At 39.6% G+C, this 22508-nt stretch overlaps 1 protein-coding gene across 3 annotated transcripts; it reads right to left on the bottom strand.

Moving 5' to 3' along the window:
- Positions 1 to 864: 864 nt before the first annotated feature.
- On the bottom strand, positions 865 to 18963 carry LOC132682026 (kelch repeat and BTB domain-containing protein 7). 3 transcript variants are annotated; one of them, XR_013550128.2, is made up of 5 exons: positions 16786 to 18963; positions 14337 to 14389; positions 7875 to 7937; positions 6339 to 6475; positions 865 to 1407 (listed from the first exon to the last, which is right to left on the bottom strand). XR_013550128.2 is itself a non-coding variant. In XM_078433109.1 (1 exon), exon 1 carries the CDS (start codon positions 18563 to 18565, stop codon positions 16526 to 16528), a length of 2040 nt encoding a protein of 679 aa, XP_078289235.1. In that variant the 5' UTR covers positions 18566 to 18962; the 3' UTR covers positions 14110 to 16525. The 3 variants fall into 3 exon arrangements, 1 of the variants encoding a protein (XP_078289235.1); XR_014137352.1 differs by lacking the exon at positions 7875 to 7937 and having other exon boundaries at positions 873 to 1407; XM_078433109.1 differs by lacking the exons at positions 865 to 1407; positions 6339 to 6475; positions 7875 to 7937 and having other exon boundaries at positions 14110 to 18962.
- Between the last annotated feature and the right edge of the window lie 3545 nt (positions 18964 to 22508).

Raw genomic sequence — 22508 nt, forward strand, 5'->3', positions numbered from 1 at the left:
TCCTACTTCTTACTCCTTCTTACGTCTTACCTACTTCTTACTCCTGTTTATGGTTTTTCCTGTCCACTCAAAGAGTCCCCTTTAACAATTCTTTACATTAAAAAAAAAAATCTTTATTTATTTTTTTGAGAGGGAGAGAGACAGAGTGTGAGGAGGGGAGGAGCAGAGAGAGAGGGAGACACAGAATCCGAAGCAGGCTCCAGGTTCTGAGCTGTCAGCACAGAGCCCCACACAGGGCATAAACTCACAAAAGCGAGTTCATGACCTGAGCCAAAGTTGGACACTTAACTGACTGAGCCACCCAGTCGCCCTTACCCCCTTTAACAATTCTTATAGGTCTGGTTTAGTGGTCATGAATTCCTTTAACTTTTGTTTGTCTGGGAAACTTTTCATTTCTCCTTCTATTCTCAATGTTAGCCTTGCTATATAGAGTATTCTTGGTTGTAGGTTCTTTTCTTTCAGCACTTTGAATCATGCCACTCTTTTCTAGCATGCAGTGTTTCTGCTCCTAAATCAGCTGTTAGCCTTATGGGGTTTCTTTTGTATGTAAACGTATTCTTTTGTCTTGGTAGTTTAAAAATTCTCTTTATCCTACTTTTTGCCATTTTAATTACTATGTGTCTTGGTGTGGACCTCCTTGGGTTGATTTTGTTGGGTTGTGTGCCTTCTGGATCCAGAAGTCTGTTTCCTTCTCCAGATTCAGTTAAGTTTTCCACTATTATTTTTTCAAATACATTTTCACACCTTTTTCTCTCTCTTCTTCTGGGATCCCTATAAATGTTAATCTTATTTATTAAAAAATGTTTTTAATGTTTATTTTTGAGAGAGAGAGAGAGAGAATGTGAATGAGGGAGTGGCAGAAAGAGAGGGAGACACAGAATCCGAAGCAGGCTCCAGACTCTGAGCTGTCAGCATAGAGCCTGATGCAGGGCTCAAACTTGTGGACTGTGAGATCATGACCTGAGCTGAAGTTGGAAGCTTAACTGACCGAGCCACCCAGGCACCCCCATAATGGTAATCTTATTATGCTTGATGGTTTCTCTGAGTTCCTTCAATATATTTTCATTTTTTATTATTCTTTTTTCTCTCTCTTCTTCAGCTTGATTATTTTCCATAGTGTATTTGAAATTTCAGTTATTGAGTTCTTCATCTCTGGTTCTTTTTTACATTTTCTATCTCTTAAAAAAATTTTTTTTAAGTTTATTTATTTTGAAAGAGAGGGAGAACACACACACAAGCTGGGGAGGGGCAGAGAGGAGAGACAGAATCCCAAACCGGTTCTGCACCATCTCTTTATTGATGGTCTCACTGATGTCCTCCACTCTCTTCTCCAGTCCAGTGAGCATCTTTATGGCCATTACTTTAAATACAGAGAAAGACAGGTATGTTTTCACTCTTATGTGGATCCTGAGAAACTTAACAGAAGACCATGGGGGAGGGGAAAGGGAAAAAAAAAAAGAGAGGGAGGGAGCCAAACCATAAGAGATGCTTAAAAACTGAGAATAAACTGAGGGTTGATGGGGGGTGGGAGGGAGAGGAAAGTGGGTGATGGGCATTGAGGACGGCACCTGTTGGGATGATCACTGGGTGTTGTATGGAAACCAATTTGACAATAAATTTCATATTAAAAAAAATAAATACTCTATCAAGAAAAAAAATTCTCTATTAGTCATATTACTTATCTCTGTTTCAATTAGCTCTCTTGTGAGTTTCTCCTGTTCTTTTACTTGGGACGCATTTTTCTGTCTCCTCATTTTGTCAAATTCTCTGTATCTATGTGTTAGGAAATTCAGCTACATCTCCCCCTCTTACAAGTAGTGGCCTTAGGAAGAAGAGATCCTGTAGTGCCCTGCAGTGCAATGTCTCCTGCTCACCAGAACCTGATTCTTCAGGGGTTTATCTAATGTGTATTGCATACATCCTACTGTTGTGGGTGAACAACATTTGCCTTCAGTCCAGTCATCTGCAATGGTTTTCTTTGCCTTTTGTGGTAAGATTTCATCTCTGTGTTGCTAGTGGGCCAGTCTGGGGCTGCCTTGGCCTTGTGTTGAGTCAGATAAGACATTTGCCAGAGCTGTGGTAGCTCTGAGCTACAGGGTGTCCCCCTGTATTGTCTTCTGAGAAGCTTTTGTTGGTGGGTGTGGCCTGCAGTTAGACCAGATGTCTGCCCCCAGCCCACTGGTGGGGCATTAGTTAGACTGATATGTGTGGTTATCTTTCCTTTTCCTTAGGACAGGAGTCACTTTGGAGTGGTGCTCCTGTTTGCACAGTGCCAAGCCTGTGGCACTGCTTTGGATTGACTCCTGCCAAGGGCATGTTGGAGGAAAGAGGTCTGTAGAAGAACACAGGGTCTAGACATGCAGTTAGCAAGGTTGGTGCTGGTCCTTTGAGGGAGAGGCCTTGTACCTGGGAAAACTCTTGCCAAGGCTGGGATGGAGGGCATGTATCTGCAGAACATGGGTAGTAGCAGGGCACACTGTTACCAAGTTAGGTGGAGAGTGTTGGCACTGTGCTGGTTACCATAGGTGTCTGTACATCTAGGTTGGGGCTTTGGGGAGGGAAATGGCACTTGGCCACCAGTCAGATGTTTATGGAGAGGTCACCCAAAGATCCCCGTCCCTCTAGCACATGCTCTGAGATTGATATTTAAAGTGCTAGGTGTTAAAGTTATGGGGATTTGTCTTTCTAGTGTGGGTTCTCCATGCCTGGGGTACCTGATGGGGGTCTGCTCCTCTCTCTTCTTTTTGCCCAGTGGCATCCCTCCCTCCCAGGGACTGTGGCTTCTGGTCACATCTCTATCCTTTCTACTCTCTTTAGTGTGGTCTCTTGTCTATATTTAACTGTGGAGAGACCGTTCTGCCAGGCTTTGGGGCATTTTCTGGGTTATTTACACTGATGTGGGTGTTATCTAGGTGTATTCATGGGACGAGGTGAGTCTAGGATCCTCCACTCCACCATCTTCCTTGGAAGTCTCCACCGAGTTCATCATTTTACAGTTTACAATTCACTCAATTTTAGTATAGTCATGATGTAAAAACTAGATATCTAATCTAGTTAGATGTTGTGTAACAATCACCATGAATTTCAAAATATTTTCAGTGCCCTCCCCAAACTCCATGCCTATTAGCAGTGAATGTCTGTTTCCTCCTGACACTCCATACGCTTAGCCCCGCAGTCCAGTTAACTACCAATGTACTTTCTGTCTCCGTGTTTTTGGCTGTTCTGGATATTTCATTTAAATGGAATCATACAATATGTGTCCTCTGTGTCTGGCTTCTTTTGCTTAACAAAATGTTTTCAAGGTTCATCCAGCCATAACATGTATCAGAACTCTAGTCCTACTTATGGCCAAATAATATTCCATTGCATTGATATTGGCATTTTTCCATCCATTTATTACTTGGTGGGCATTTAGTTTTTTCTACTCTTTGTCAGTTATGAATAATGCTTCTATGAACATTTGTGTACCAGTTTTTTCTAGATGTATGTTTTCAGTTCTCTTGGGTATATGCCTAAAAGTGATAGTTTTGGGTCATATGGTCACTCTGTTTAACTTTTTGAGGAACTGCAAATGGTTTTCCAAGGCAACTGCACCATTTAGGTTCCCAGCAGCAGGTTATGGGGATGTAATTTTTTCCATATCCTTCCCAGAACTTTTTATTTTCCAGTTTCTTGATGTTCTTGTTTATTTCATTTCATTTTTTAAAAAAGATTTTATTTTTAAGTAGTCTCCACACTCAGTGAGGGGCTTGAACCCACAACCCTGTAATCAAGAGTCACATGATCCACTGACTAAGCCAGCCAGGCACCCCTTATTTTGTTTTTGATTCTAGCAATCCATGAGGGTATGAAGGGGTATCTCAATATGGTTTTGATTTTGTATTTCCTTTAATGACTATTGACGTTGAACATTTTTTCTTGTGCTTGTTGGCCACTTGGGGAAATGTCCATACAAACCCATTCTTCACTTTCAATTGGGTTGTTTATATTTTTATGATTGAATTGTATGAGTTCTTTATATATTCTAAACACAAATCTCTTATCCGATATATAATTTGACAATATTTTCTCTGTTTACATTGTCTTTTAATTTTATTGATGGTATCATATGAAGAACAAAAGTTTAATTTTGATTAAGTCCAATTTACCTATTTTTTTGTTTTGTTGTGTCACTGATTTTTTTCCCCCAAAAGCCCTGTATGTTAAGCTTTTTTCACAGAGTGTACTCTGAAATAGGTCAAATAAAGATGAGTCCTGGTAATGGAGCTTTTAAAGTGAGCCATCAGAGAGGCAAATCTCTGGGGATAGGGCTTTTAGGGATCTCCAAATCCATTATGTCTCCTCCGGTGGCTGCTAAATTGCTATTTTTTACAGGTACTATAGTTGTGAAACTGTTGAATTTAAGGCTCCCATAAAGCTGAGGAGAGAGGGATGGGATTAGGGTGTGTTAAAATGCCACCAGACTTATTGTTCTTATTAAGATTCATCTGTTTTTCTTGAATAAACACTTCTCAGAATGTAGTGGGCCTTTAGTTAATTTCCATAGTTCCAATAAATTTATTTTAAGAGTTTTTGTTAGTGTTTTCATTGCTTTTATGGAGGAGAAGATTTTGCGGGGATTGTTACTACATTTGGAATGTCTACATCAAAAAGTGAATTACTGATAAACAGAAAATTTGGATACATCTCAGGAAAATTGCTGGGTGAAAAAAAAAAGTCTCAGAAGGTTACATACCATATGGTTCCATTTACATAACATTCTGTTAATAAAAAAAATTATAGGTATGGATTACAGTCTAGGGTTGGCAAGGGTTATGGAAGTGAGGAGGGAAAAGGTGTGTTTATAAAAGCATAGCAGTTATGAAAGTCCTAGATGGCACCTTCTTCCAATAGAAGGCTATTTGATCTACACTGAAAATCTGTTGTTTAGTGTAGCCACCTTCATTAATTATTTTAGTTAGATCTGGATAACTTGCTGCAGCTTCTATACCAATACTTACTGCTTCACCTGGCACTTTTATGTTATGGAGACAGCTTCTGGTTTTTTTTTTTTTTTTAATGTTTATTTTTATTTATTTTGACAAAGACAGAGAGAATCCAAAGCAGACTGTGCTGTGAGCATGGAGCCCAATGCAGGGCTTGGGCTCACGGTTTGTGAGATCATGACCTGAGCGGGAATCAAGAGTCAAAGGCTTAACCAACTGAGCCACCCAGGTGCCCTGAGACAGCTTCTTTCCTTCAGCCTCATAAATCAATATCTGCTTGCTTCACATTTTTTTCTGCAGCTTCCTCACCTCTCTCAGCCTTCCTAGAACTGAAGAGAGTTAGGGTTTTGCTCTAGATTAGGCTTTGGCTTAAGGGAATGTTGTGCCTGGTTTGATCTTCTATCCAGACCACTAAAACAGCAACAAGGCTGTTTCACTTTCTTATCATTCGTGTGTTCAACGGAGTAGCACTTTTAATTTCCTTTAGGAACTTTTCCTTTGTGTTAAAAACTTAGCTGTTTGGTGCAAGAGACCTAGCTTTTGGCCTATTTTGGCTCTTGACATACCTTCCTCACTGAGCATAATCATTTCTAGCTTTTGATTTAAAGTGAGAGAAGTGCAGCTCTCCCTTTCCTTTGACCACTTAGAGGCCACTGCAGGGTTACTCAATGGCCTAATTTCAATATTGTTGTATCTCAGGGAATAGGGAGAACCAAGGAGAGGAAGACAGGGAAACAGCAGGTGGGTGGAGCAGTCAGAACACACAAAACTTTTATCAATTAAGTTTTCCATCTTATATGCGTGAGATTTGTGGTACCCCAGAACAGTTACTATAGTAACACCAAAGATTATAGACCACCATAACAAGTATAAGAGTGAAAATTCAGAAATATTGCAAGAATTACCAAAATGTGACAGAAACACAAAGTGAGCAGATGCTATTGGAAAAATGATGCCAATAGATAGACTCAGTGCAGGAATGCCACAAACTTTCAGTTTGTAAAAAACAAAAACAAAAACAAAAAAAAAACAACCCCCCCAGTATCTGTGAAGTACAATAAAACAAAGCACAGTAAATCAAAGTGTGCCTGTATTACAAAACTATAATAATTATAACCGTATGCCATTGGCGTAAATATAGACACACAGATCAATGGAACATAGTAGAGAGCCCAGAAAAAAACTCCTGCATATAAAGGCAATCAATATTTGGCAAGGGAGCCAAGAATACCCAATGAGAGAAGGAGAGTCTCTAACAAATGGTGCTGGGAAAACTTGATGTAACCACATAGAGAAAAATGAACAGGATCCTGAGCTTAGAGATCTTATTTTAAATACTTGGTTGTGCCTCACCTTTCTCCAAATCTTCTGAGTCTCCTGACAAGCAATTCAGTTGACTGATTCCAGCTCTCCATCCTTTATCTTCTCTTGAACATTCACAAACACAGCTGGTAGACAGCCAGCATGGAAAAAAGGAAGGACCTGAGTTCCTAGAAAATCAGAAACTGACTGTATTAAGAGTCTTCGACATTTCAGAGACCTCAAACATTATATCATAGTTATTTTCATATTGATTCCAGCTGTGATTCAAAATTTCATGATGAGAAATGTATACAGACTTTTGATAAATTTAGATTATATTTTGAAGTAAAATGACATAATCATATCTTTAAATCTGAACCTCAATACTGTACAAACTGATTCAAATTTAGAGACTGCTTTATTGCTCATCAAACATATATTAAAAAGGTTTTCAGTAAACACATAGAATCGAGGTAGTGTTTGAGAAAGTACACTTTATTATTACCCTGACATATTTAATATCATAGCTGTGCATTTAAATGTAAGAAAACTTTGACATTTATTAAATTAGTTCAGTGCTCTGATTTCAGATTACTGAACTGTATCTGAACTGAAATGGTCAAAATATAATACTGAAGATAAATAGTATAAATATCAAATATAATATTAAAAATAAATGTATAATGTAATACTAAAAAATCATACTATGTCTTTTGATATATAAAATTTATAATTTCATCACTGGAGGTTTTCTTGGGTTTTATTTTGAACTAAAACTAATTTTTCATTTTCTTCCTCAATTATGCTGAGATGAATTTGTGTTAAGTCTGGAAATCTCTTTATTCAGAGTTCTTAGTATGGGGTGCAGAGATTCCAGATTTAGTGCTCTATGGTGCATAAAAACTAGATTGGAGGACAGAATATATCTCAAGTAGAACAACTGAGATTTTACTTTCCCAGTCCTATGCTTATGGTGGTGTACATGTCAAAAAATGGTGTAGATTTCATCATAAACCATACTTGGGAGGCAAGAGGGTGCACTAGAAAGTGCCCTGATTTAAGAGAGAGGAAACATAGTTCTAATCCCAGTGTTCTTAATAACTAGCAGTGTGACCCTTGCTATATTATTTAAAGTTCTTTAGGTTTAAATAAGAAAAGTATTCTATGATTCTAATTGACAAAAAATCAAGAATCACCTAGTGATTAAAACAATATAAAGTGGTGTCTTGGGTAGCTCAGTCAGTTGAAGGTCCCACTCTTGAGTTCGGCTCAGGTCATGATCCCAGAATCGTGGGATCAAGCCCCACATCGGGCTCTGCACTGGGTATGCAGCCTGCTTGAGATTCTCTCTCCCTAAAACAATATAATGATATAAAGAAATTCAAGCTACTTAAAGATTATTTTTAAAATAGAAATTTTTGTAATATACATTATATTGTTAAAATCTAGGATATGAGCAGTCCTATTTTACAGTAACAGCTCCAGTCTTAAATGTTTTTCTCAACTCTGTTCAAGGCACTTTGATTGGTGTTATGAAGGATATAAAGATGAAGTTGACCCTATCTCCCCATCTCTTATGAAACTCACCTTTGAATAGGTGCGCCCTCTCCTCCAAGCTGTTCCCTTTCTTTCAGCAGAAAAACTTGCATCCTAATTCAAATAAAGAATTAAGAAATACATCTCTATCTCTGTGAGATTCTTTTTAAATTTCTTTTTTATTAAGAAATTTTTAAAGTTTTAATTTATTTGAAGTAATCTTTATATCCAACGTGGGGCTCAAACTCATGACCCTGAGATCAAGAGTTATACGCTCTTCTGACTGAGCCAGCCAGGCCAGGTCCCTCTCTATAAGCCTCCCTTTCTTCCTCCAAGGTTGGAAGAAGAAGGGTTGTGGCTCTTGTTCCGGTATGATCCTGGCCCTTGTGCTTTGGTCCATCTCCTCCCTTCTTCTGAGCTTCTGGGCTCAGGCTCCTCATTATTTTCTCAACGGATTTTTTCCCATGCATAGTAAAGTGTTTAAGACTCAAAGCAACCAAAACCATGACCTGAGGTATTCTCTCCTTCACTAGGTACCATCCAAGCTTGCAAAGAAGAGCCCATGCTTGCTGTTTCCACTTCCTCACATCTTACCATGTGAGGGAAGATAGATTACCGTTGACACTGTGTTGTTGTCCTGCTGGATATCTCACATTCTGGATTTTGCTGATTGCTTTTTTATAGGGATTTTAATTCATCCTTCTGGCAGGTCTTTCCTGTCAACTGGAAGTTTGTTCTAATGGCTTAATTAGATTCAGGCAGAACATTTTTGTCAGCGCAGGTTTTATAAGAGCATGAATTTTTTTATTGTTGTTGTGTTATAAGAAGGGCTGTGAGGCTTGAACTTGCCTGTGTCCTTTAGTGGCTGAGTATACCTATATTTGGCACGTGGCAAAGCTTCATCTCACTCATTCTAATTAATTCTTTCTTGGCTTCTGCCCCCAAGCAAATCTTCAAATCTGAAACTTCTTGCAAAATACCACCAGTGACCAAATCAAGTTTCTGTGATGTGACATGGTTGGCTGTACCCTGAAGCAATACAGGGAAGATGTGTTACAGAACTGATTACTGTGGTGAGAGACTGGGGTTCAGTCCAGCAGGGAGCCCTCTGAAGATCCATGTACAAGGCACTGCACAGCTGTCCCTTTCTTGAAACTGGGATGCCGTAGCATAGATCTACCAATTCCCATCATCCCTTGCTTAAGGACTGTTCTGGGGGCATGCACTTCCCCTTGAACTCCTGTGCTGTTGCAAGAGCACTGCCAAAGAGAACGATCTTTCAAGAGAAAACCTTGAGCCAGAAAAGCAAAGTGGCCTGTTATCATGGTCTGGGAGTGCCTGCCATAGCTTCAGCTGAAATCAGAAGTTGGTGTGACATGGGACACCCCATGCATCTACCAGTGTCTCCAAATCTGATCTGACTCCTAGAGTCTCAAATACACTGACAGCGCTGTCCACTTAGTCAACCATGACAGAAACATCTAATTGCCCTTCTTCATTCTCTTTTTCCTTTTGGTAACATGGAGAGCTCTTGGGGTGTGGGATGAGTGAAAAGACTAAGCAGTAGGTGTCCAGAGAAAAGGGGATTGGAAACGAGTTTAGGCATGCAGGGAGAGAACCCTGACCTCTGAAAGCTGAATTTCTGCCATTTCTAGGAATACTTGGGCTGAGGCAGACCTGAATGACAAGGATGTGATGAGTGTGTGTGTGAGTGTGTGTGTGTATGTGTGTGTAAAGCATCTCAGGGGCACATTTGTTTGTGAAAAATCATTACCTAGGATTACGTGGAATTTAACTTGTGGGTGTGAACTTATTGTGGAAGGAGGGAGATTTGAAATGACCACCATTACAATAAAGCCTGCATGCTGTTGTGAATTGCCTGTATTTGAATACAGGAAGCCTGGACATGTCTATTTTAAAATATGTTAGTTTATTTCTATTTAGTAATAGACACCGAGTTTTAGCTGGGCACAGAGCTACCCCTTTAATGACTATTTCCCAGTCGATCTTGCAGGTGGATATGGTGATAAGATTAAGTTCTCCCCAGTGAAAAATGGCAAAATTATATAAAAGTCCATTAAAAAAGGAATTGTTTGCATTTCCTCTTTCTTCTTTCCTGCAGGCCACAATATAGATATAATTCTAGTGAGTGTGCTTTGCCTGTGAAGATGAGGACAACTCACTAGGAGTTGGAGGAAAAATGATAAAGGAACCTGGACTCATGAAGAACCTTACTGGGCAGAACCACCCTGCCAGCCCTATTACTACTAACTTCTGGACTCAACGGACAGAAACAGGTTTCCATCTTTGATCTTAGGGCCTCTTTGGCACAGAAGTTTGGCTTATACACTAACACAATATCCAAGCAAGAATCTTGGGAGATAGTCTATAGTCCTTCCTTTCTCATATACCCGATGGCTCTCTGCATCCCCAAACATACAATTATAGGTCCAGCTCAATCTCTTTAACCTTTCATATCTGTGTCTTCCTAGTCAAGCCCACCGCTGCCGCCCCTACTGAGGACCACATCATCTCACTGGACTACAACAGTATTCCCTTAACCATTCTTGCCCCCACAGTCTTGCACTGTCAATTCATTCAGGAGAAGAGTCTCAAGAAAACAAATTCAATTGTGTCAAGCCCCTACTTAAAAATTCTCAATAAATTCACACTCTGTGCAAAAACTCCTTGCCATGGCATACAAAGCTTCCATGATCTGATCCTAACTAACCAACATTGCCAGGTTGTTTTCATTCCAAACTTCCCCTCAAATCCTAGGATCTGGTCAAAACAAAATACATGCTGTAACCTGAACATTCCCATTGTTGGAACTATTACTGTCCGTAGGAACTATATCTCTTTATTGAAGGTATTTCCTTAACTGTCTTCCTCAACATTCTAATCCCCCAACTTCATCTATTACAAATGATGGCTATCCAGACAGGAATATCTGCCAGAGATATCAGAAAATACTGCGTTTTCCCCCTAGGGTTTGTAAGTTGGTAGGGTGTGGGTATTGGGCATCCTGGGAATAATTTTGGCTGTCATGTCATAAAATCTAGCCTGACAGATGATACAGTAGAGATTGCGATTTATACAATATCTGTCTTCAGCATTCTACAAAAAGGAATCTGTAAATTTTAATGTGATACATGTTGACCCAGAATAAAAGACTACCTCTCCTGGCACTCTCTCTCTCTCTTTTTTTAATGTTTATTTTTGAGAGACAGAGGAAGGAGAGAGAGAGAGAGAGAGCGAGCATGAGAAGGGAAGGGGCAGAGAGGAGAAAAAGAATCGCAGGCTCCAGGCTCCGAGCTGTCAGCAGAGCCTGACGCGGGGCTCAAACTCACAAGCTGTCAGATCATGCCCTGAGCTGAAGTCAGATGCTTAACCAACTGAGCCACCCAGGCACCCCTCTCCCAGACACTCTTGCAGTTAAGTGTGGCTACGTGGTTAAGACCTGGCCAGTGTCATGTGACTGGAAGCGATGTATGCAACTTCCCTTATAGGCAAGGGTCGTGTCCTCCCCCTCCCCTCTTCCTTATAGTTGTAATATGGACATGAGTGTAAACCAGCTTGGACCATGTGGACCAAAACTATACCCTAAGGATAGCAGAATGGGAAAACAGAGAGCCTGTCCTCACATGGCTTTTTAGAAGAGGGGCAACATAACAGACTAGTTTTATAGGAGAATCCTCTATCTTATTAAAACAGCTCTAGGGTCTCCACATACATACAACAACACCTAGATCATAACTAGTGTATAACTGAGAGGAAAATATTGCCCCATGGTATCTTCTCTATACAAAGACAGCCATAAGGACATTGAGACTCTGATCAGACTGTGCCTTGAGGTAAGAGCCGTTGCTATTTGCTAGTTACCTCAGAATTAAGGAATAGTTTTCTCTCCCCTCCCTCAACACTCTGGACTAAGATATGGTGATTTCAAGCTGCTAAAATTGCTTTGGAGGTGAATCTATAAACTGTTAATTCCATTGCAGAGGTGACCATCCAGAGTAGGAATAGTTACTGAGAAAATATGTCTCAAAATGGTGGAAATGATATGCTACAATATCTGTTCCTTACCCACCCTGTGTCTAAGGCATGTTTAGTCCATAAGGTTAAAGAAACAAGGAACTGGAGCTGATGGAATAGATACGGGTGACAGGATGGCCCAGAGTCAAGGAAAGGACACAGAACCTATTGCCAATATGGTTCTCTAAGACTTGGCAGCTTCGATGACCACCATTTTTCTCCTTCATCAAAAAACAACAAACAAAAACCTAGTTTGTACGTATTTAACCATTTGATGGTTCTAAAAGTAGCTTATCAATTCTCTTAGGATTGCTAGTTACATTCTCTAGAAATAATTTTTCCTAATACTTTCCTGCTCCATCATATTTGCTATAATGAATATTTCTTGAAATTAGTTGTAATGATGAAATGGTGTTGTTGAAGACGTGGGTGAGATCTGATGGGAGGACAGAGGCAAAGTGAAACAGCTAAGAAACAACATAAAATGATCCCCAAAGTTCAAATGTAGGCAGACTAGAGATGTCTACATTCTGGTGACCACACTTCAGAAAGTTAAAGACAAACTTTCTTTTAAAGTTTAGTGGACTGGGGCACCTGGGTGGCTCAGTCAGTCAATCATCTGACTCTTGATTTGGGCCCAGGTCATGATCTCACGGTTTGTTGAGTTTGAGCCCCACATCGGGCTCTGTTGCTGACTGCATGGAGCCTGCTTGGGATTTTCTCCCTCTCTCTCTAAAATAAATAAACTTAAGAAAATGAAAAAAAAAAAGTTTAATGGACTAATATAAAGCTGCAAACTTTTTACAAATTTCTAACTTATGAACATTAAAACAAGTTCCATTAAATAATTTTACAATTCATTCGTCCATGTTTTATATATTTTCCTCATTTCAGTACAAATTGATAAAAATGACATCAGGCAAAGCACTGGTTTCTAGTTTACTGAGCAGTGAGTAGCAAATTGATTATATTTTAAATAGATTTCTTATGGGTAGATGCCCTCTTCCAACCACCTATTAACCTGGTCATTAGGAGATAAACACCTCTTGCTACTTAGGTATATGTCTAATAAAAAGCTATGATATTGGCAGTTTGAAACATCTGGAACCTATATTTTGTTTTGAATTCTCATTATACACAGTTGTCCTAGATAGTAATCATATGCATAACATATATGCAGAAAGTGGATTCTAAGTCGGTCTAGAAAAATTTACAGGCTATAAGCATCTATTCATTTCTTTACACCACTTACATTTACTTAACTATTCTTTTTGTTAATGTTTATTTATTTTTGAGACAGAGCACGAGTAGGGGAGGGGCAAGAGAGAGGGAGAGAATCCCAAGCAGGCTCCACAGCTGTCAGCACAGAGCCCAAGAGGGCTCTAACTCACGAACCATGAATTCACGATTTGAGCCAAAATCAAGAGTCGGCCGCTTAACTGAGCCATGCAGGCGCCCCATAGTTACTTAACTATTCTTATGTTAATCATCATGAAGAAATTTGCACTGCAGAAATGTCAAATTTGTCTCAGTTGTGAGGTACCCATTAATATTCACATCCCTTTCAGATGGTAAGTATATAATATCTCTTTAGCTCTATTTTGGGAACAACTTAATAATGCTCTTCTCCCCTTACAAACATTTGAGCAATATGCCTTGTGAAAAAAAATGTAAATTCCTTTTGTAGAAGTGTTCTTGGGACTCTGTCACAAGTGTTCTTATCCTGGGTGTGTGGAAGAACTTCAGAAGTGTCATAACACCCTTAAAATTATGAAAACATGAACATGTACATTTTTCTGGGCAATGAGTCAAAAACTTTCAACACATTCATCAGGTCCAGGTACAAAGCAGAAAAAACATTACAACTAGATGAGAAAGAAAGGAACTATCATTTAAATTTAATCCTAAACCCAAATTAAGCAAATTATTTGCTAAATTAGTCTTTTATCCTCCTGAAAATGCCAGTGACACTTATCACTTGAAGTATGTAAAATAATTTGGATTCTCTGAGCTTTTCAGACATAGAGATACAAAAAAATAATTAAGATCCTTCTAAATCTCACAAAGAAGAGCCCCTGCAAACAATATTTTATTGAGCATTTGCTAAAAGGTGTGTCAATTAATTGTAAAACTGAGACAAAGTTGCTTTCCCATCAAGAAGGGACTTCAACATTGCTAGCTGGGTCACTTGCTGCACAAGCAAGAGTAATCTACATTTATCAGAAACACTAAATTAAGAGTTCAGAAGGCCTGGGTTCTAGTGCCATTTTTATTTGTAACTAACCATATACAAATCACTTATCTATAAAATAATGGTTAACATCTATTCCCTAATTCACAAATATATCACGAAACCAAAATTCTTCCCCCAAAAAACTTCTTTGTAAACCACGATATTACTGCTAATTAGCTTATACTTAACTCGAAGGATGAAAATGACAAATTACAGAATTTGTCTTTTATCAATTAGTTGCATACCTTAATTCTGCAGATGGATAATCTGGTTGAGATCAGCACTGTCCTACTTCAACCTAACAAAACAAAAAGCTATCAAAAAGAAGTTACTGGTGAAGAAATTTGGCCAAAAAATAACACTATTAAGAAACAGCTTTCTAAGCTGAGACCAGTGCTTATAACAACATCCCTGATATCACAACGAACAAACAGTAGCCTTAGGCCACTAGAGCACGTTTACTGTTTTGAGGGAAGACATTCTTAGGAACATATTGCTAGAGCAAGAATCTTATTTCACTAGAAATAATGTTAAACAGGAACGTCCTATGGACTCTTCAGATGCCCAATGAAAATGGCTAAGAAAACATTTGTGTGCTTGTTTTTTTAAATTCTTTTCTCTCTCCCTCTCTTTTTTCATTCAAAATTCAGTTCCCTATCCTGGAGCACACTTCTCAGTACTGTGCCATGGTGTAAAAAATGCTGGCATTCGGCTACTAGAGAATAAACAGAAGAGGAATTAACATGTTGAACAAAGATGCAGAAAGAGGATTCTACGTCGGTATAGAAAAATTTATAGGCTATAAGCATCTATATTATGTACACCATTTATCACGGATATGCATTGTGACAATCATATGTATTAAGAGATCCTCAAAAGGTAAGCACCTCTATTTCTCTGTATTTAACAAGATCAATTTTGTGTGATTTAGTCTCTATTTCTGGATTTTCCCTTACTTTATGGTGATACAAAAACAAGCAGAGACAAAAAACAAAGACTGCAGCATGGTTCACAGAGAAATACCCTAATAAAATAACCATGTATATATACCACTGCTAGGGAAATATTTTAGAGGAAACATACTTTCACTATTGGCCCCAAATGCCATCATCCACTTATGTTCTTTAACTGTCAACTTTTAATACAAAAATACCTTCAAGCTGATAATCACATACAGTGACTGACAAAACTTGATAGAACACTTCAATGCTACACAAAACAGCTCCATACACAGCTTAAAGTTTTAAAGTTCTCTGCTGGCACTTGATTTTAGAGTTGATAGACACAGTAACCACTGATCTCAATAAAATATTCTTTTTAGCTTAAACGTATTTTCAAAACCAGTATTACCTCACAAAAACAGTAAAGAATAAATCACTTCCTGCTGAAGAATCCTCTAAGATGAACACCAAAACTATACAGCCAAAATATTTTAGGAGAGCATATAAACTTTTTAAGACTAGGAATGACCAATGGATAAAAATTTACATTACTCAAGCATATGTCCAGTGAACAAAAGGATTGTTCCTTTGATTCAATGAAGCATGTACAAGAGATAGATTAAAAATATGATCTTACAAAGCAAGTTACTTTTTCTTTTTTTTTCTTTGGTTTAGAAGGGTGTTTAAATAATTGGTGACACTACCAGAATGGATGTTTTTTAAGATAGAAAAATGGTCACTTTTAGAAAATACATTTTATATTCCAAAATTAAAAGTGAAATTTCTTTTAAAGCAGTAGAATCCTGATTTTTTTTTTTTTTTTTTTTTTTTTTTTTTTACTTTCTGTGATCTCTTAAGACCATTCTGCACATTATCAGAACGAAATCTCTATTTTATAACCTCTCTATATATATATCCGATTTTTTCCTTTGCATTGAGGAGAAAACCAAACCAAATTGAACAAACTGTATTAACTTATAATACTAAAAACTGGCTAGTTCAAAACTTGGGAAATCTACCTTCATTACTCTGAAAGAAAATATAAACCTTCAACTCCCTACAAACAACTTCTAGTCCAATTTTATACTATGAAAATTAAAAAGTTAAATTCCTTGCAGCACTAAACAGAATTATGAAGTTAACAGAAGACTAAGGTAGATCGTTAAAATATAAACGGTGTAACTAACCAAAACAATCCACTGGTGCAACAAATACTCAAACAATGAAAAAAACCACCAAGCATTCTAATCAATTATATAGTTTGTTTTTTGCATATTTTAATCTCAACTTTTAGCACAGTAAATTATTATATAGTTTGATCTCCTGGACTGTTAAAATTTTGTAACATTACATTAATAATTCAAACAAACATACCCTTTCTAAACCAAATCTGCAGTCCTAATCAACATTTTTTTTTTTTTTTTGGAAAAGGAAAGGATATCTTTTAAAGATACATTCCATAGCAGTAGAAACATCTTAGTGATTCAAAATATTTACAAAGAACCCTGCTGATCCTGTGCATTTCGCTGAGGTGCTACCTGCACCCAGACTTCATCGTCAGAAAAAGAACTTGAACTTCCTGACTCTGAGTCCAGCTCACTGAATCCATCTAAGTCCCATTCAGTACTAGATTCACTCCGTGCATCGTCTTCCTCAGTAATGAAACTCTGCCCAGGTTCAAGGCAGGAAGGATAAACGCGAGCACAGAGGCAAATAAAACCAGAGTCAAACTGCAAAAGACCTAACATGGTACCTATGTTAATCCACTGGTCTTCCCTGGTATCGTATTCGTAAACAGTCACCCGGTTTTTTTTCCACTGAGGGGTGGTAGAAGTGATGAGAAGCAACTTTTGGCCATGATTGACAATCTGGTAGTTGTGGGTCTCTGAGTCCAAGGGAATATTACTAATCCGCCTCCATTCTCCCCTGGCTGGGTTATAGACCTTCATGACTGGAATGTCACAGATACAGTAGATCTCGTCGTTGAAGACACAGGCTTCCTGAAAGTCACTACGTTTAAGAGAAGCACAGTTCAGCCACATATTATGGCTAGGATCATAGCACAGCATGCGCTTACTGTTCACAGCATAAAGATAGTTCTGAACCACTATTAGTTCAAAGGAATAGAAGGAATGGGGCACAGGAGCCACCAGTGCCCACTGGTTTCTCTGAACACTGTAGCATTCCACTTCCTTCAATTTAACGCCGGTAATCGGGTCTCGCCCACCCAAGATGTAGATGTAGCCATTGAGGTAGGCCACATCCATGCCCTCGCGACACAGCAGGCGGTCGGCAAGCTGCTGCCAACTATTCTGGGCTGGCTTATACACCCACAGGTCTTTCCGGGGCTGGGCAGCCAGGTAGATGTCATGGTCTGGAGAGACACAGACAGCTGAGGAAGTGATAGTCTTAGTGTGAGCCAAGCTGGTTAAAGGGGATGGCATTGTGTAAATGTCCCCTGAGTATGGGTCATAGCAGAGAAAGGGGTCTCTAGGGTGTCCAAAGAAGATCACCATCTCCTTGGCACACATACCCAGTCTCTGAGGTGGATTTTCTGCTACAGATACAACAGAGCTGCTGCTGCTCTCTGGCTTTGGTACCACAGACTTGTACAACATGTCACCATATCGCATCTGCAGGGCCCCTTCGATAAGGTCCAGACAGTACTTCTTCACAATGGGCTTGGTCAGCAGCCCTTCCAGGTAATCCTGATCTTCATCTCTGAAGTGTGTCCAGCGGACACACTTGAAGACTTCCGCAGCATTGGGACCGCGCTCCTTGGGAGCCGTCTCTAACCACTGCATTGCTACATGACACACTGTCCGCTCACTCTCTATGTCTAGACTATCCAGACGCAGCACGGCCAACAGCTGGGCCAAGCTCAGGTCTGCCAGACTCTCCTCCCGAACTGAACCCATCCGGCTGAGCTGCTTGAAGTTGTGGGCGATGAAGGACTGGGCCTGTGATCGCAGCTTGTGATGGTCGAAGGCATCAGCGAACTTGAGGATGGCAGTGCAGTTGGCCAGGTCAAGGCGGCGGGCTAGGAAGGAGGCACAAGCTTCCCGCACGTACTCGAGCTGCAACATGTCAGAGGCCGCGTAAAGGCGTTGCACGTTGGCCTCACTTAGCGACACGCGACCTGTGTAGCAGTAGTCGACAAGCACCTCGAAGGACTCGGCATCCACATCATGCATGGTCACGCTCGCCTGCTGGCTCTCGTACATGCCACCAGTGAACATGCTCTTGAAGTAGGGACACGCGGCAGCTAGCACGTTACGGTTGCAGGAAAAAAGGCGGCCGGTGCCAGGCCCGCTGCCAGGTGTCACCACCTCGATGGTCACATCACATAACAGCCGCGCGTCGTAGAAAGACTTCAGCTGTGCCAGCAGAGCTGCAGAATGAGCCGTGTCCTTCAGCTCCTCCGGGCCCGTGAAAAAAGCCGAAACTGAAGGCTTGGAAATCCTCTTGGGCCTCCTCCCGCCGCGGGGACTGGCCAGGCGGCGAGAGCGCGGAGCTTCTTCCCGGGACTGCATGATGGAGATGGCGGCGGGGTGCGAGGGCGAGAATGGGTGCAAGGACCGGGCTCTGGCTCCTCCTCGCCCTCTTCTCGCTGGCGCTAGATCGCGGCGTCCCTGAATAAGCAGGGGCCGCACTTACTTAACTCAGCTCTACGCCGCGGTGCCGCCTCCCTTTATCGCGTAGACAGTGCCTGACTCACCCTTTTCCAGTTCCGCGCCCTTTCTCCGTCTCAGCTACCTTACAAGACCGGCTGGACCGAACCGAGAAAGCCGCCACTGCCGCGCTGGCAATACCGGTAGGCGTCCACGAGAACTACAACCCCCAGGCTGCCTTTCGTGCCTCGAGGCACGCTGGGGCCCTCCAGAATAAAGGGGATAGGCGGATGGACCGAAGCCGCTGTGCATGTTGGGAGTAGTAGTTTGAGTGATATCGCGAGGTTTCTTAGGGCGGACTGTTTTAGTTAACAGAATTTGAAAGCGTTAATTCTTCAGGGTTTGTTGGTTTGGAGAATTGGCTTTGAAGTTCCAGGGCAAGATCTCTGTTTTAGTATTCGTTATGTGACTACTCTCTGAGAACTTTTTCGTCTTTATAAAATGGGGATAATGGTTTTCATAGGATTGTGGGAGTGAAATGAGATAAATTGCATAGGACGCGTCAATACATATTTGTTGATTAGAATAATTACATGCTGAACACCGTACCTAGAATATAGATTCATTGTTAGCCTTTCTTTTGGAATTTATTAAAAAATAACGTACCCGCATGTGAAACCGTGAGCAATTTCTGCAAGAAAACTTCCAGTTCTTAGTGTCACTTCTTTTGAAAGGTTCCGAAGGTTATTACAATATTTTCAATACTAAACGATATCCGTAGGTTCATTAGGATGTCTCAAAGATGAGGTCCTAGAGGATCACATACAGGTGGCCTCAAAAATGCAAAGCAGGCACATAAAGAGGTGGGTTATCTCACCAAATATTTTCATAAATATTTGATTATTTTCATATATATATATGAAATATAAAGATTATTTTCATAAAGTTCTTAATATTAGTGTTTTCAAGTCGTCTAATACTGCTCCTTTCATTTCCTTTCCACAAATCAGTTGAAGACTATGGAATTGTCTTTATTAAGGAGTTTAAACGAGAATTTTAAAATAAAATATTTAAACAGACCTTGTATTGTACTAAAGCACAAGATCCTCAGAGCTTCCTATTCGTACATGTCCTGATATTTTGAATTAATATAGTTCAGTCTATGCTTTACAAAAGTGTTTTATATATGTATTGACTAATATTATTAAATTGTTAAAATCAAGTGCTTAAAGATTGAGATTTGTTCTGTTTTAGAGAAGTTTTACTTAAAAAGTATGTTGCTTTTGCCGCTAGCTTGTCATGTGTTACCACAACTTAATGAAATCTTTAGTATTACATTGATAGGTGGATAACACATAGCAGGAGAATAACAGTTGTTTTGCTCTCTTTTCCTATTAGCTGAAGAGCTTCTACTGGAAATACTCCAGGGCTCTGGGCTCCTGTACCTTTGTTGGGTATCCCTCTGATACATTTGAGAGAATAAGCTCATTAGTAACACTGATTGCTTCTCCCCTGCCCTAAAACAGCTGGGGAAAAAAGCAATTTACAATTTTTTTATATTGGTAAAATATGCATTAGTTACCGTTTGAAACAATTCTTTAAGAGTACATTTCTTTGACAGTAAGTACATTCATGTTGTTTTGCAACCATCACCACCATCCATCTCCAGAACTATTTCCACCTTGCAGAACTGAAGCTTGTCCCCATTCACAGTAACTCGCCTTTCCCCCTTCTCCCAAACCCCTGGCAACCACCATTCTACTTTTTGTCTCTTTGAATTTGACTGTTAGGTACTGTGTATCAGTTCAGTGATTGATTTTTAACTTCCTTATATCTGCTCTTTGTTAGTTGGTTTAGATAACCTTTTACAGAATCCAAAGTATTTAGTTGGTACTGTGCCCGAAATTCTAGAGCAGTGCTGCCACAGTAGGTCATGATGCTGCAAACATTTCACGTCTGTGCTGATAAGGTAGCCAGAAGCCACGGATAGCACCTGAGTACTTGAAATGTGGCTAATGCAACTGAGGTACTGAATTTAAAATTTTAGAAACCTAGCATTGGTATCATTGCAATTCAATGGGGAGAGGAAAGTCTGTTCAACAAATGGTGCTGAACAACTGGTGCACAATGTAAAAAAAAAAAAAAAAAAAATCTGACTCTGAGGTATGCAAAGATTTTAGGACACAGGAAACACCAATCATTAAAAAAAAAATGGTAAAATGAACTTCGACAAAATTACAAGGTTTTGCTTATCAAAAGCAGTGAAAAAAAAAGGTAAGTCATATATTGCTATGCTTGCCCTTTTTTTCACTGCTTTTGATAGGCAAAAGCTACATATATATATATATATATATATATATATATATATATATATGTAATTCACAAATCAGTGGTCAATAAAAACATGAAAAAGCTGCTCATTGTCATTCATTCTCAGATGTATGCAAATTAAATTCATGAGAAAACACTGCATACCCATGAGAATGGCTAAACTTAAAAAGGTCACAAATGCTAATGTTGGTGATGATAGAGACAGGGTGTTGGTAGGTTCTCTTTGGAACCTTTATATACTAATCATAGGAATATAAATTGGTATACCCATTTTACCTATTTATTTAAAGACTTTATTTTTTAAATTCCTGCCACAACTTCATTAACAGCACTAAAATAAAGTCCTCTATTTTCTGTGTTTCCTCAAGATTTCTTACAATTTGCATAATCCTTTACAATGGACTCCATATTCTTCTTGACAGGAAGATAAAAGAACTGTTTTTGCTTGGCAATTACACCTCAGTCATCAACAATCATGGTTTTAGTTCTTCAGAAATGTTTTTTTTTCCAACATTTATTTATTTTTGAGAGACAGAGACACAGCATGAGTAGGGGAGGGGCAGAGAGGGAGACACAGAATCCAAAGCAGGCTCCAGGCTCTGAGCTGTCAGCACAGAGACCGATGCGGGGCTCGAACTCATGAACTTTGAAATTGTGACCTGAGCTGAAGTCGAATGCTTAACGGACTGAGCCACCCAGGAGCCCCTAGTTCTTCAGAAATGTTTAACTTCAACTCTGCTCATGAATGTTTCCAACAGCAGGATCTACTCTGGCCCTTTTCTTCTGAGGAGGCTGAAGTGTCTCACTGGTACTGCCACCATTTCCATTTCTGGGTGACTTCAACATTCCTTTCTTACAGATCAGACATCCTCTTCCCTGGGGCAACGCCTCTCACCTTTCCCTCTGAATGTTGCTCCTGATTGACTTTGTGTGTATGCGCATGCGTGTATGTCTCATGGACTTCTGGAAATTGTTTCTGTGGACTGGTTTCCATGTATTTGAGTACTCTGCTTTCTGGAACCCCTTCCTCCCAGTTTTCGTTCCAAAATGAATACACCTGTGTAACCCTACTCAGCTTAAGAAATAAAACATTGCCAGCAACCTGGAAGCACCCGCCTCCATATCCTTCTAATCATTATTGACCACCAACACAAGAATATGCTTTTAAAGACCATGTCTTTTAATTTTTTGACTGTTTGTAGTAGTTTGTTGATTTTAGATCCCTTGACTCAATTTCAAAGTCAATTAAAAATATCTCTAAGTTGGGGCACCTGGGTAGCTCAGTTGGTTAAGCATCTGACTCTGCATTTTGGCTCAAGTCATGGTCTCCCGGTTCATGGGATCGAACCCCGCATCAAAACAAACAAAATAAATAGACTTTTAAAAAAGAGGAAAAATATCTCTAAGTTTATTTACTTATTATTTATTTTTTAAAAATGTTTAATTATTTATTTTTGAGAGAGAGAGAGCACACAAGCAGGGGAGGGGGAGAGAAAGAGAGGGAGAGACAGAATCTGAAGCAGGCTCCAGGCTC

Source organism: Panthera onca, chromosome A1, assembly GCF_046562875.1.
Source record: "Panthera onca isolate mPanOnc1 chromosome A1, mPanOnc1 haplotype 2, whole genome shotgun sequence".
Taxonomy (NCBI): Eukaryota; Metazoa; Chordata; class Mammalia; order Carnivora; family Felidae; genus Panthera; species Panthera onca.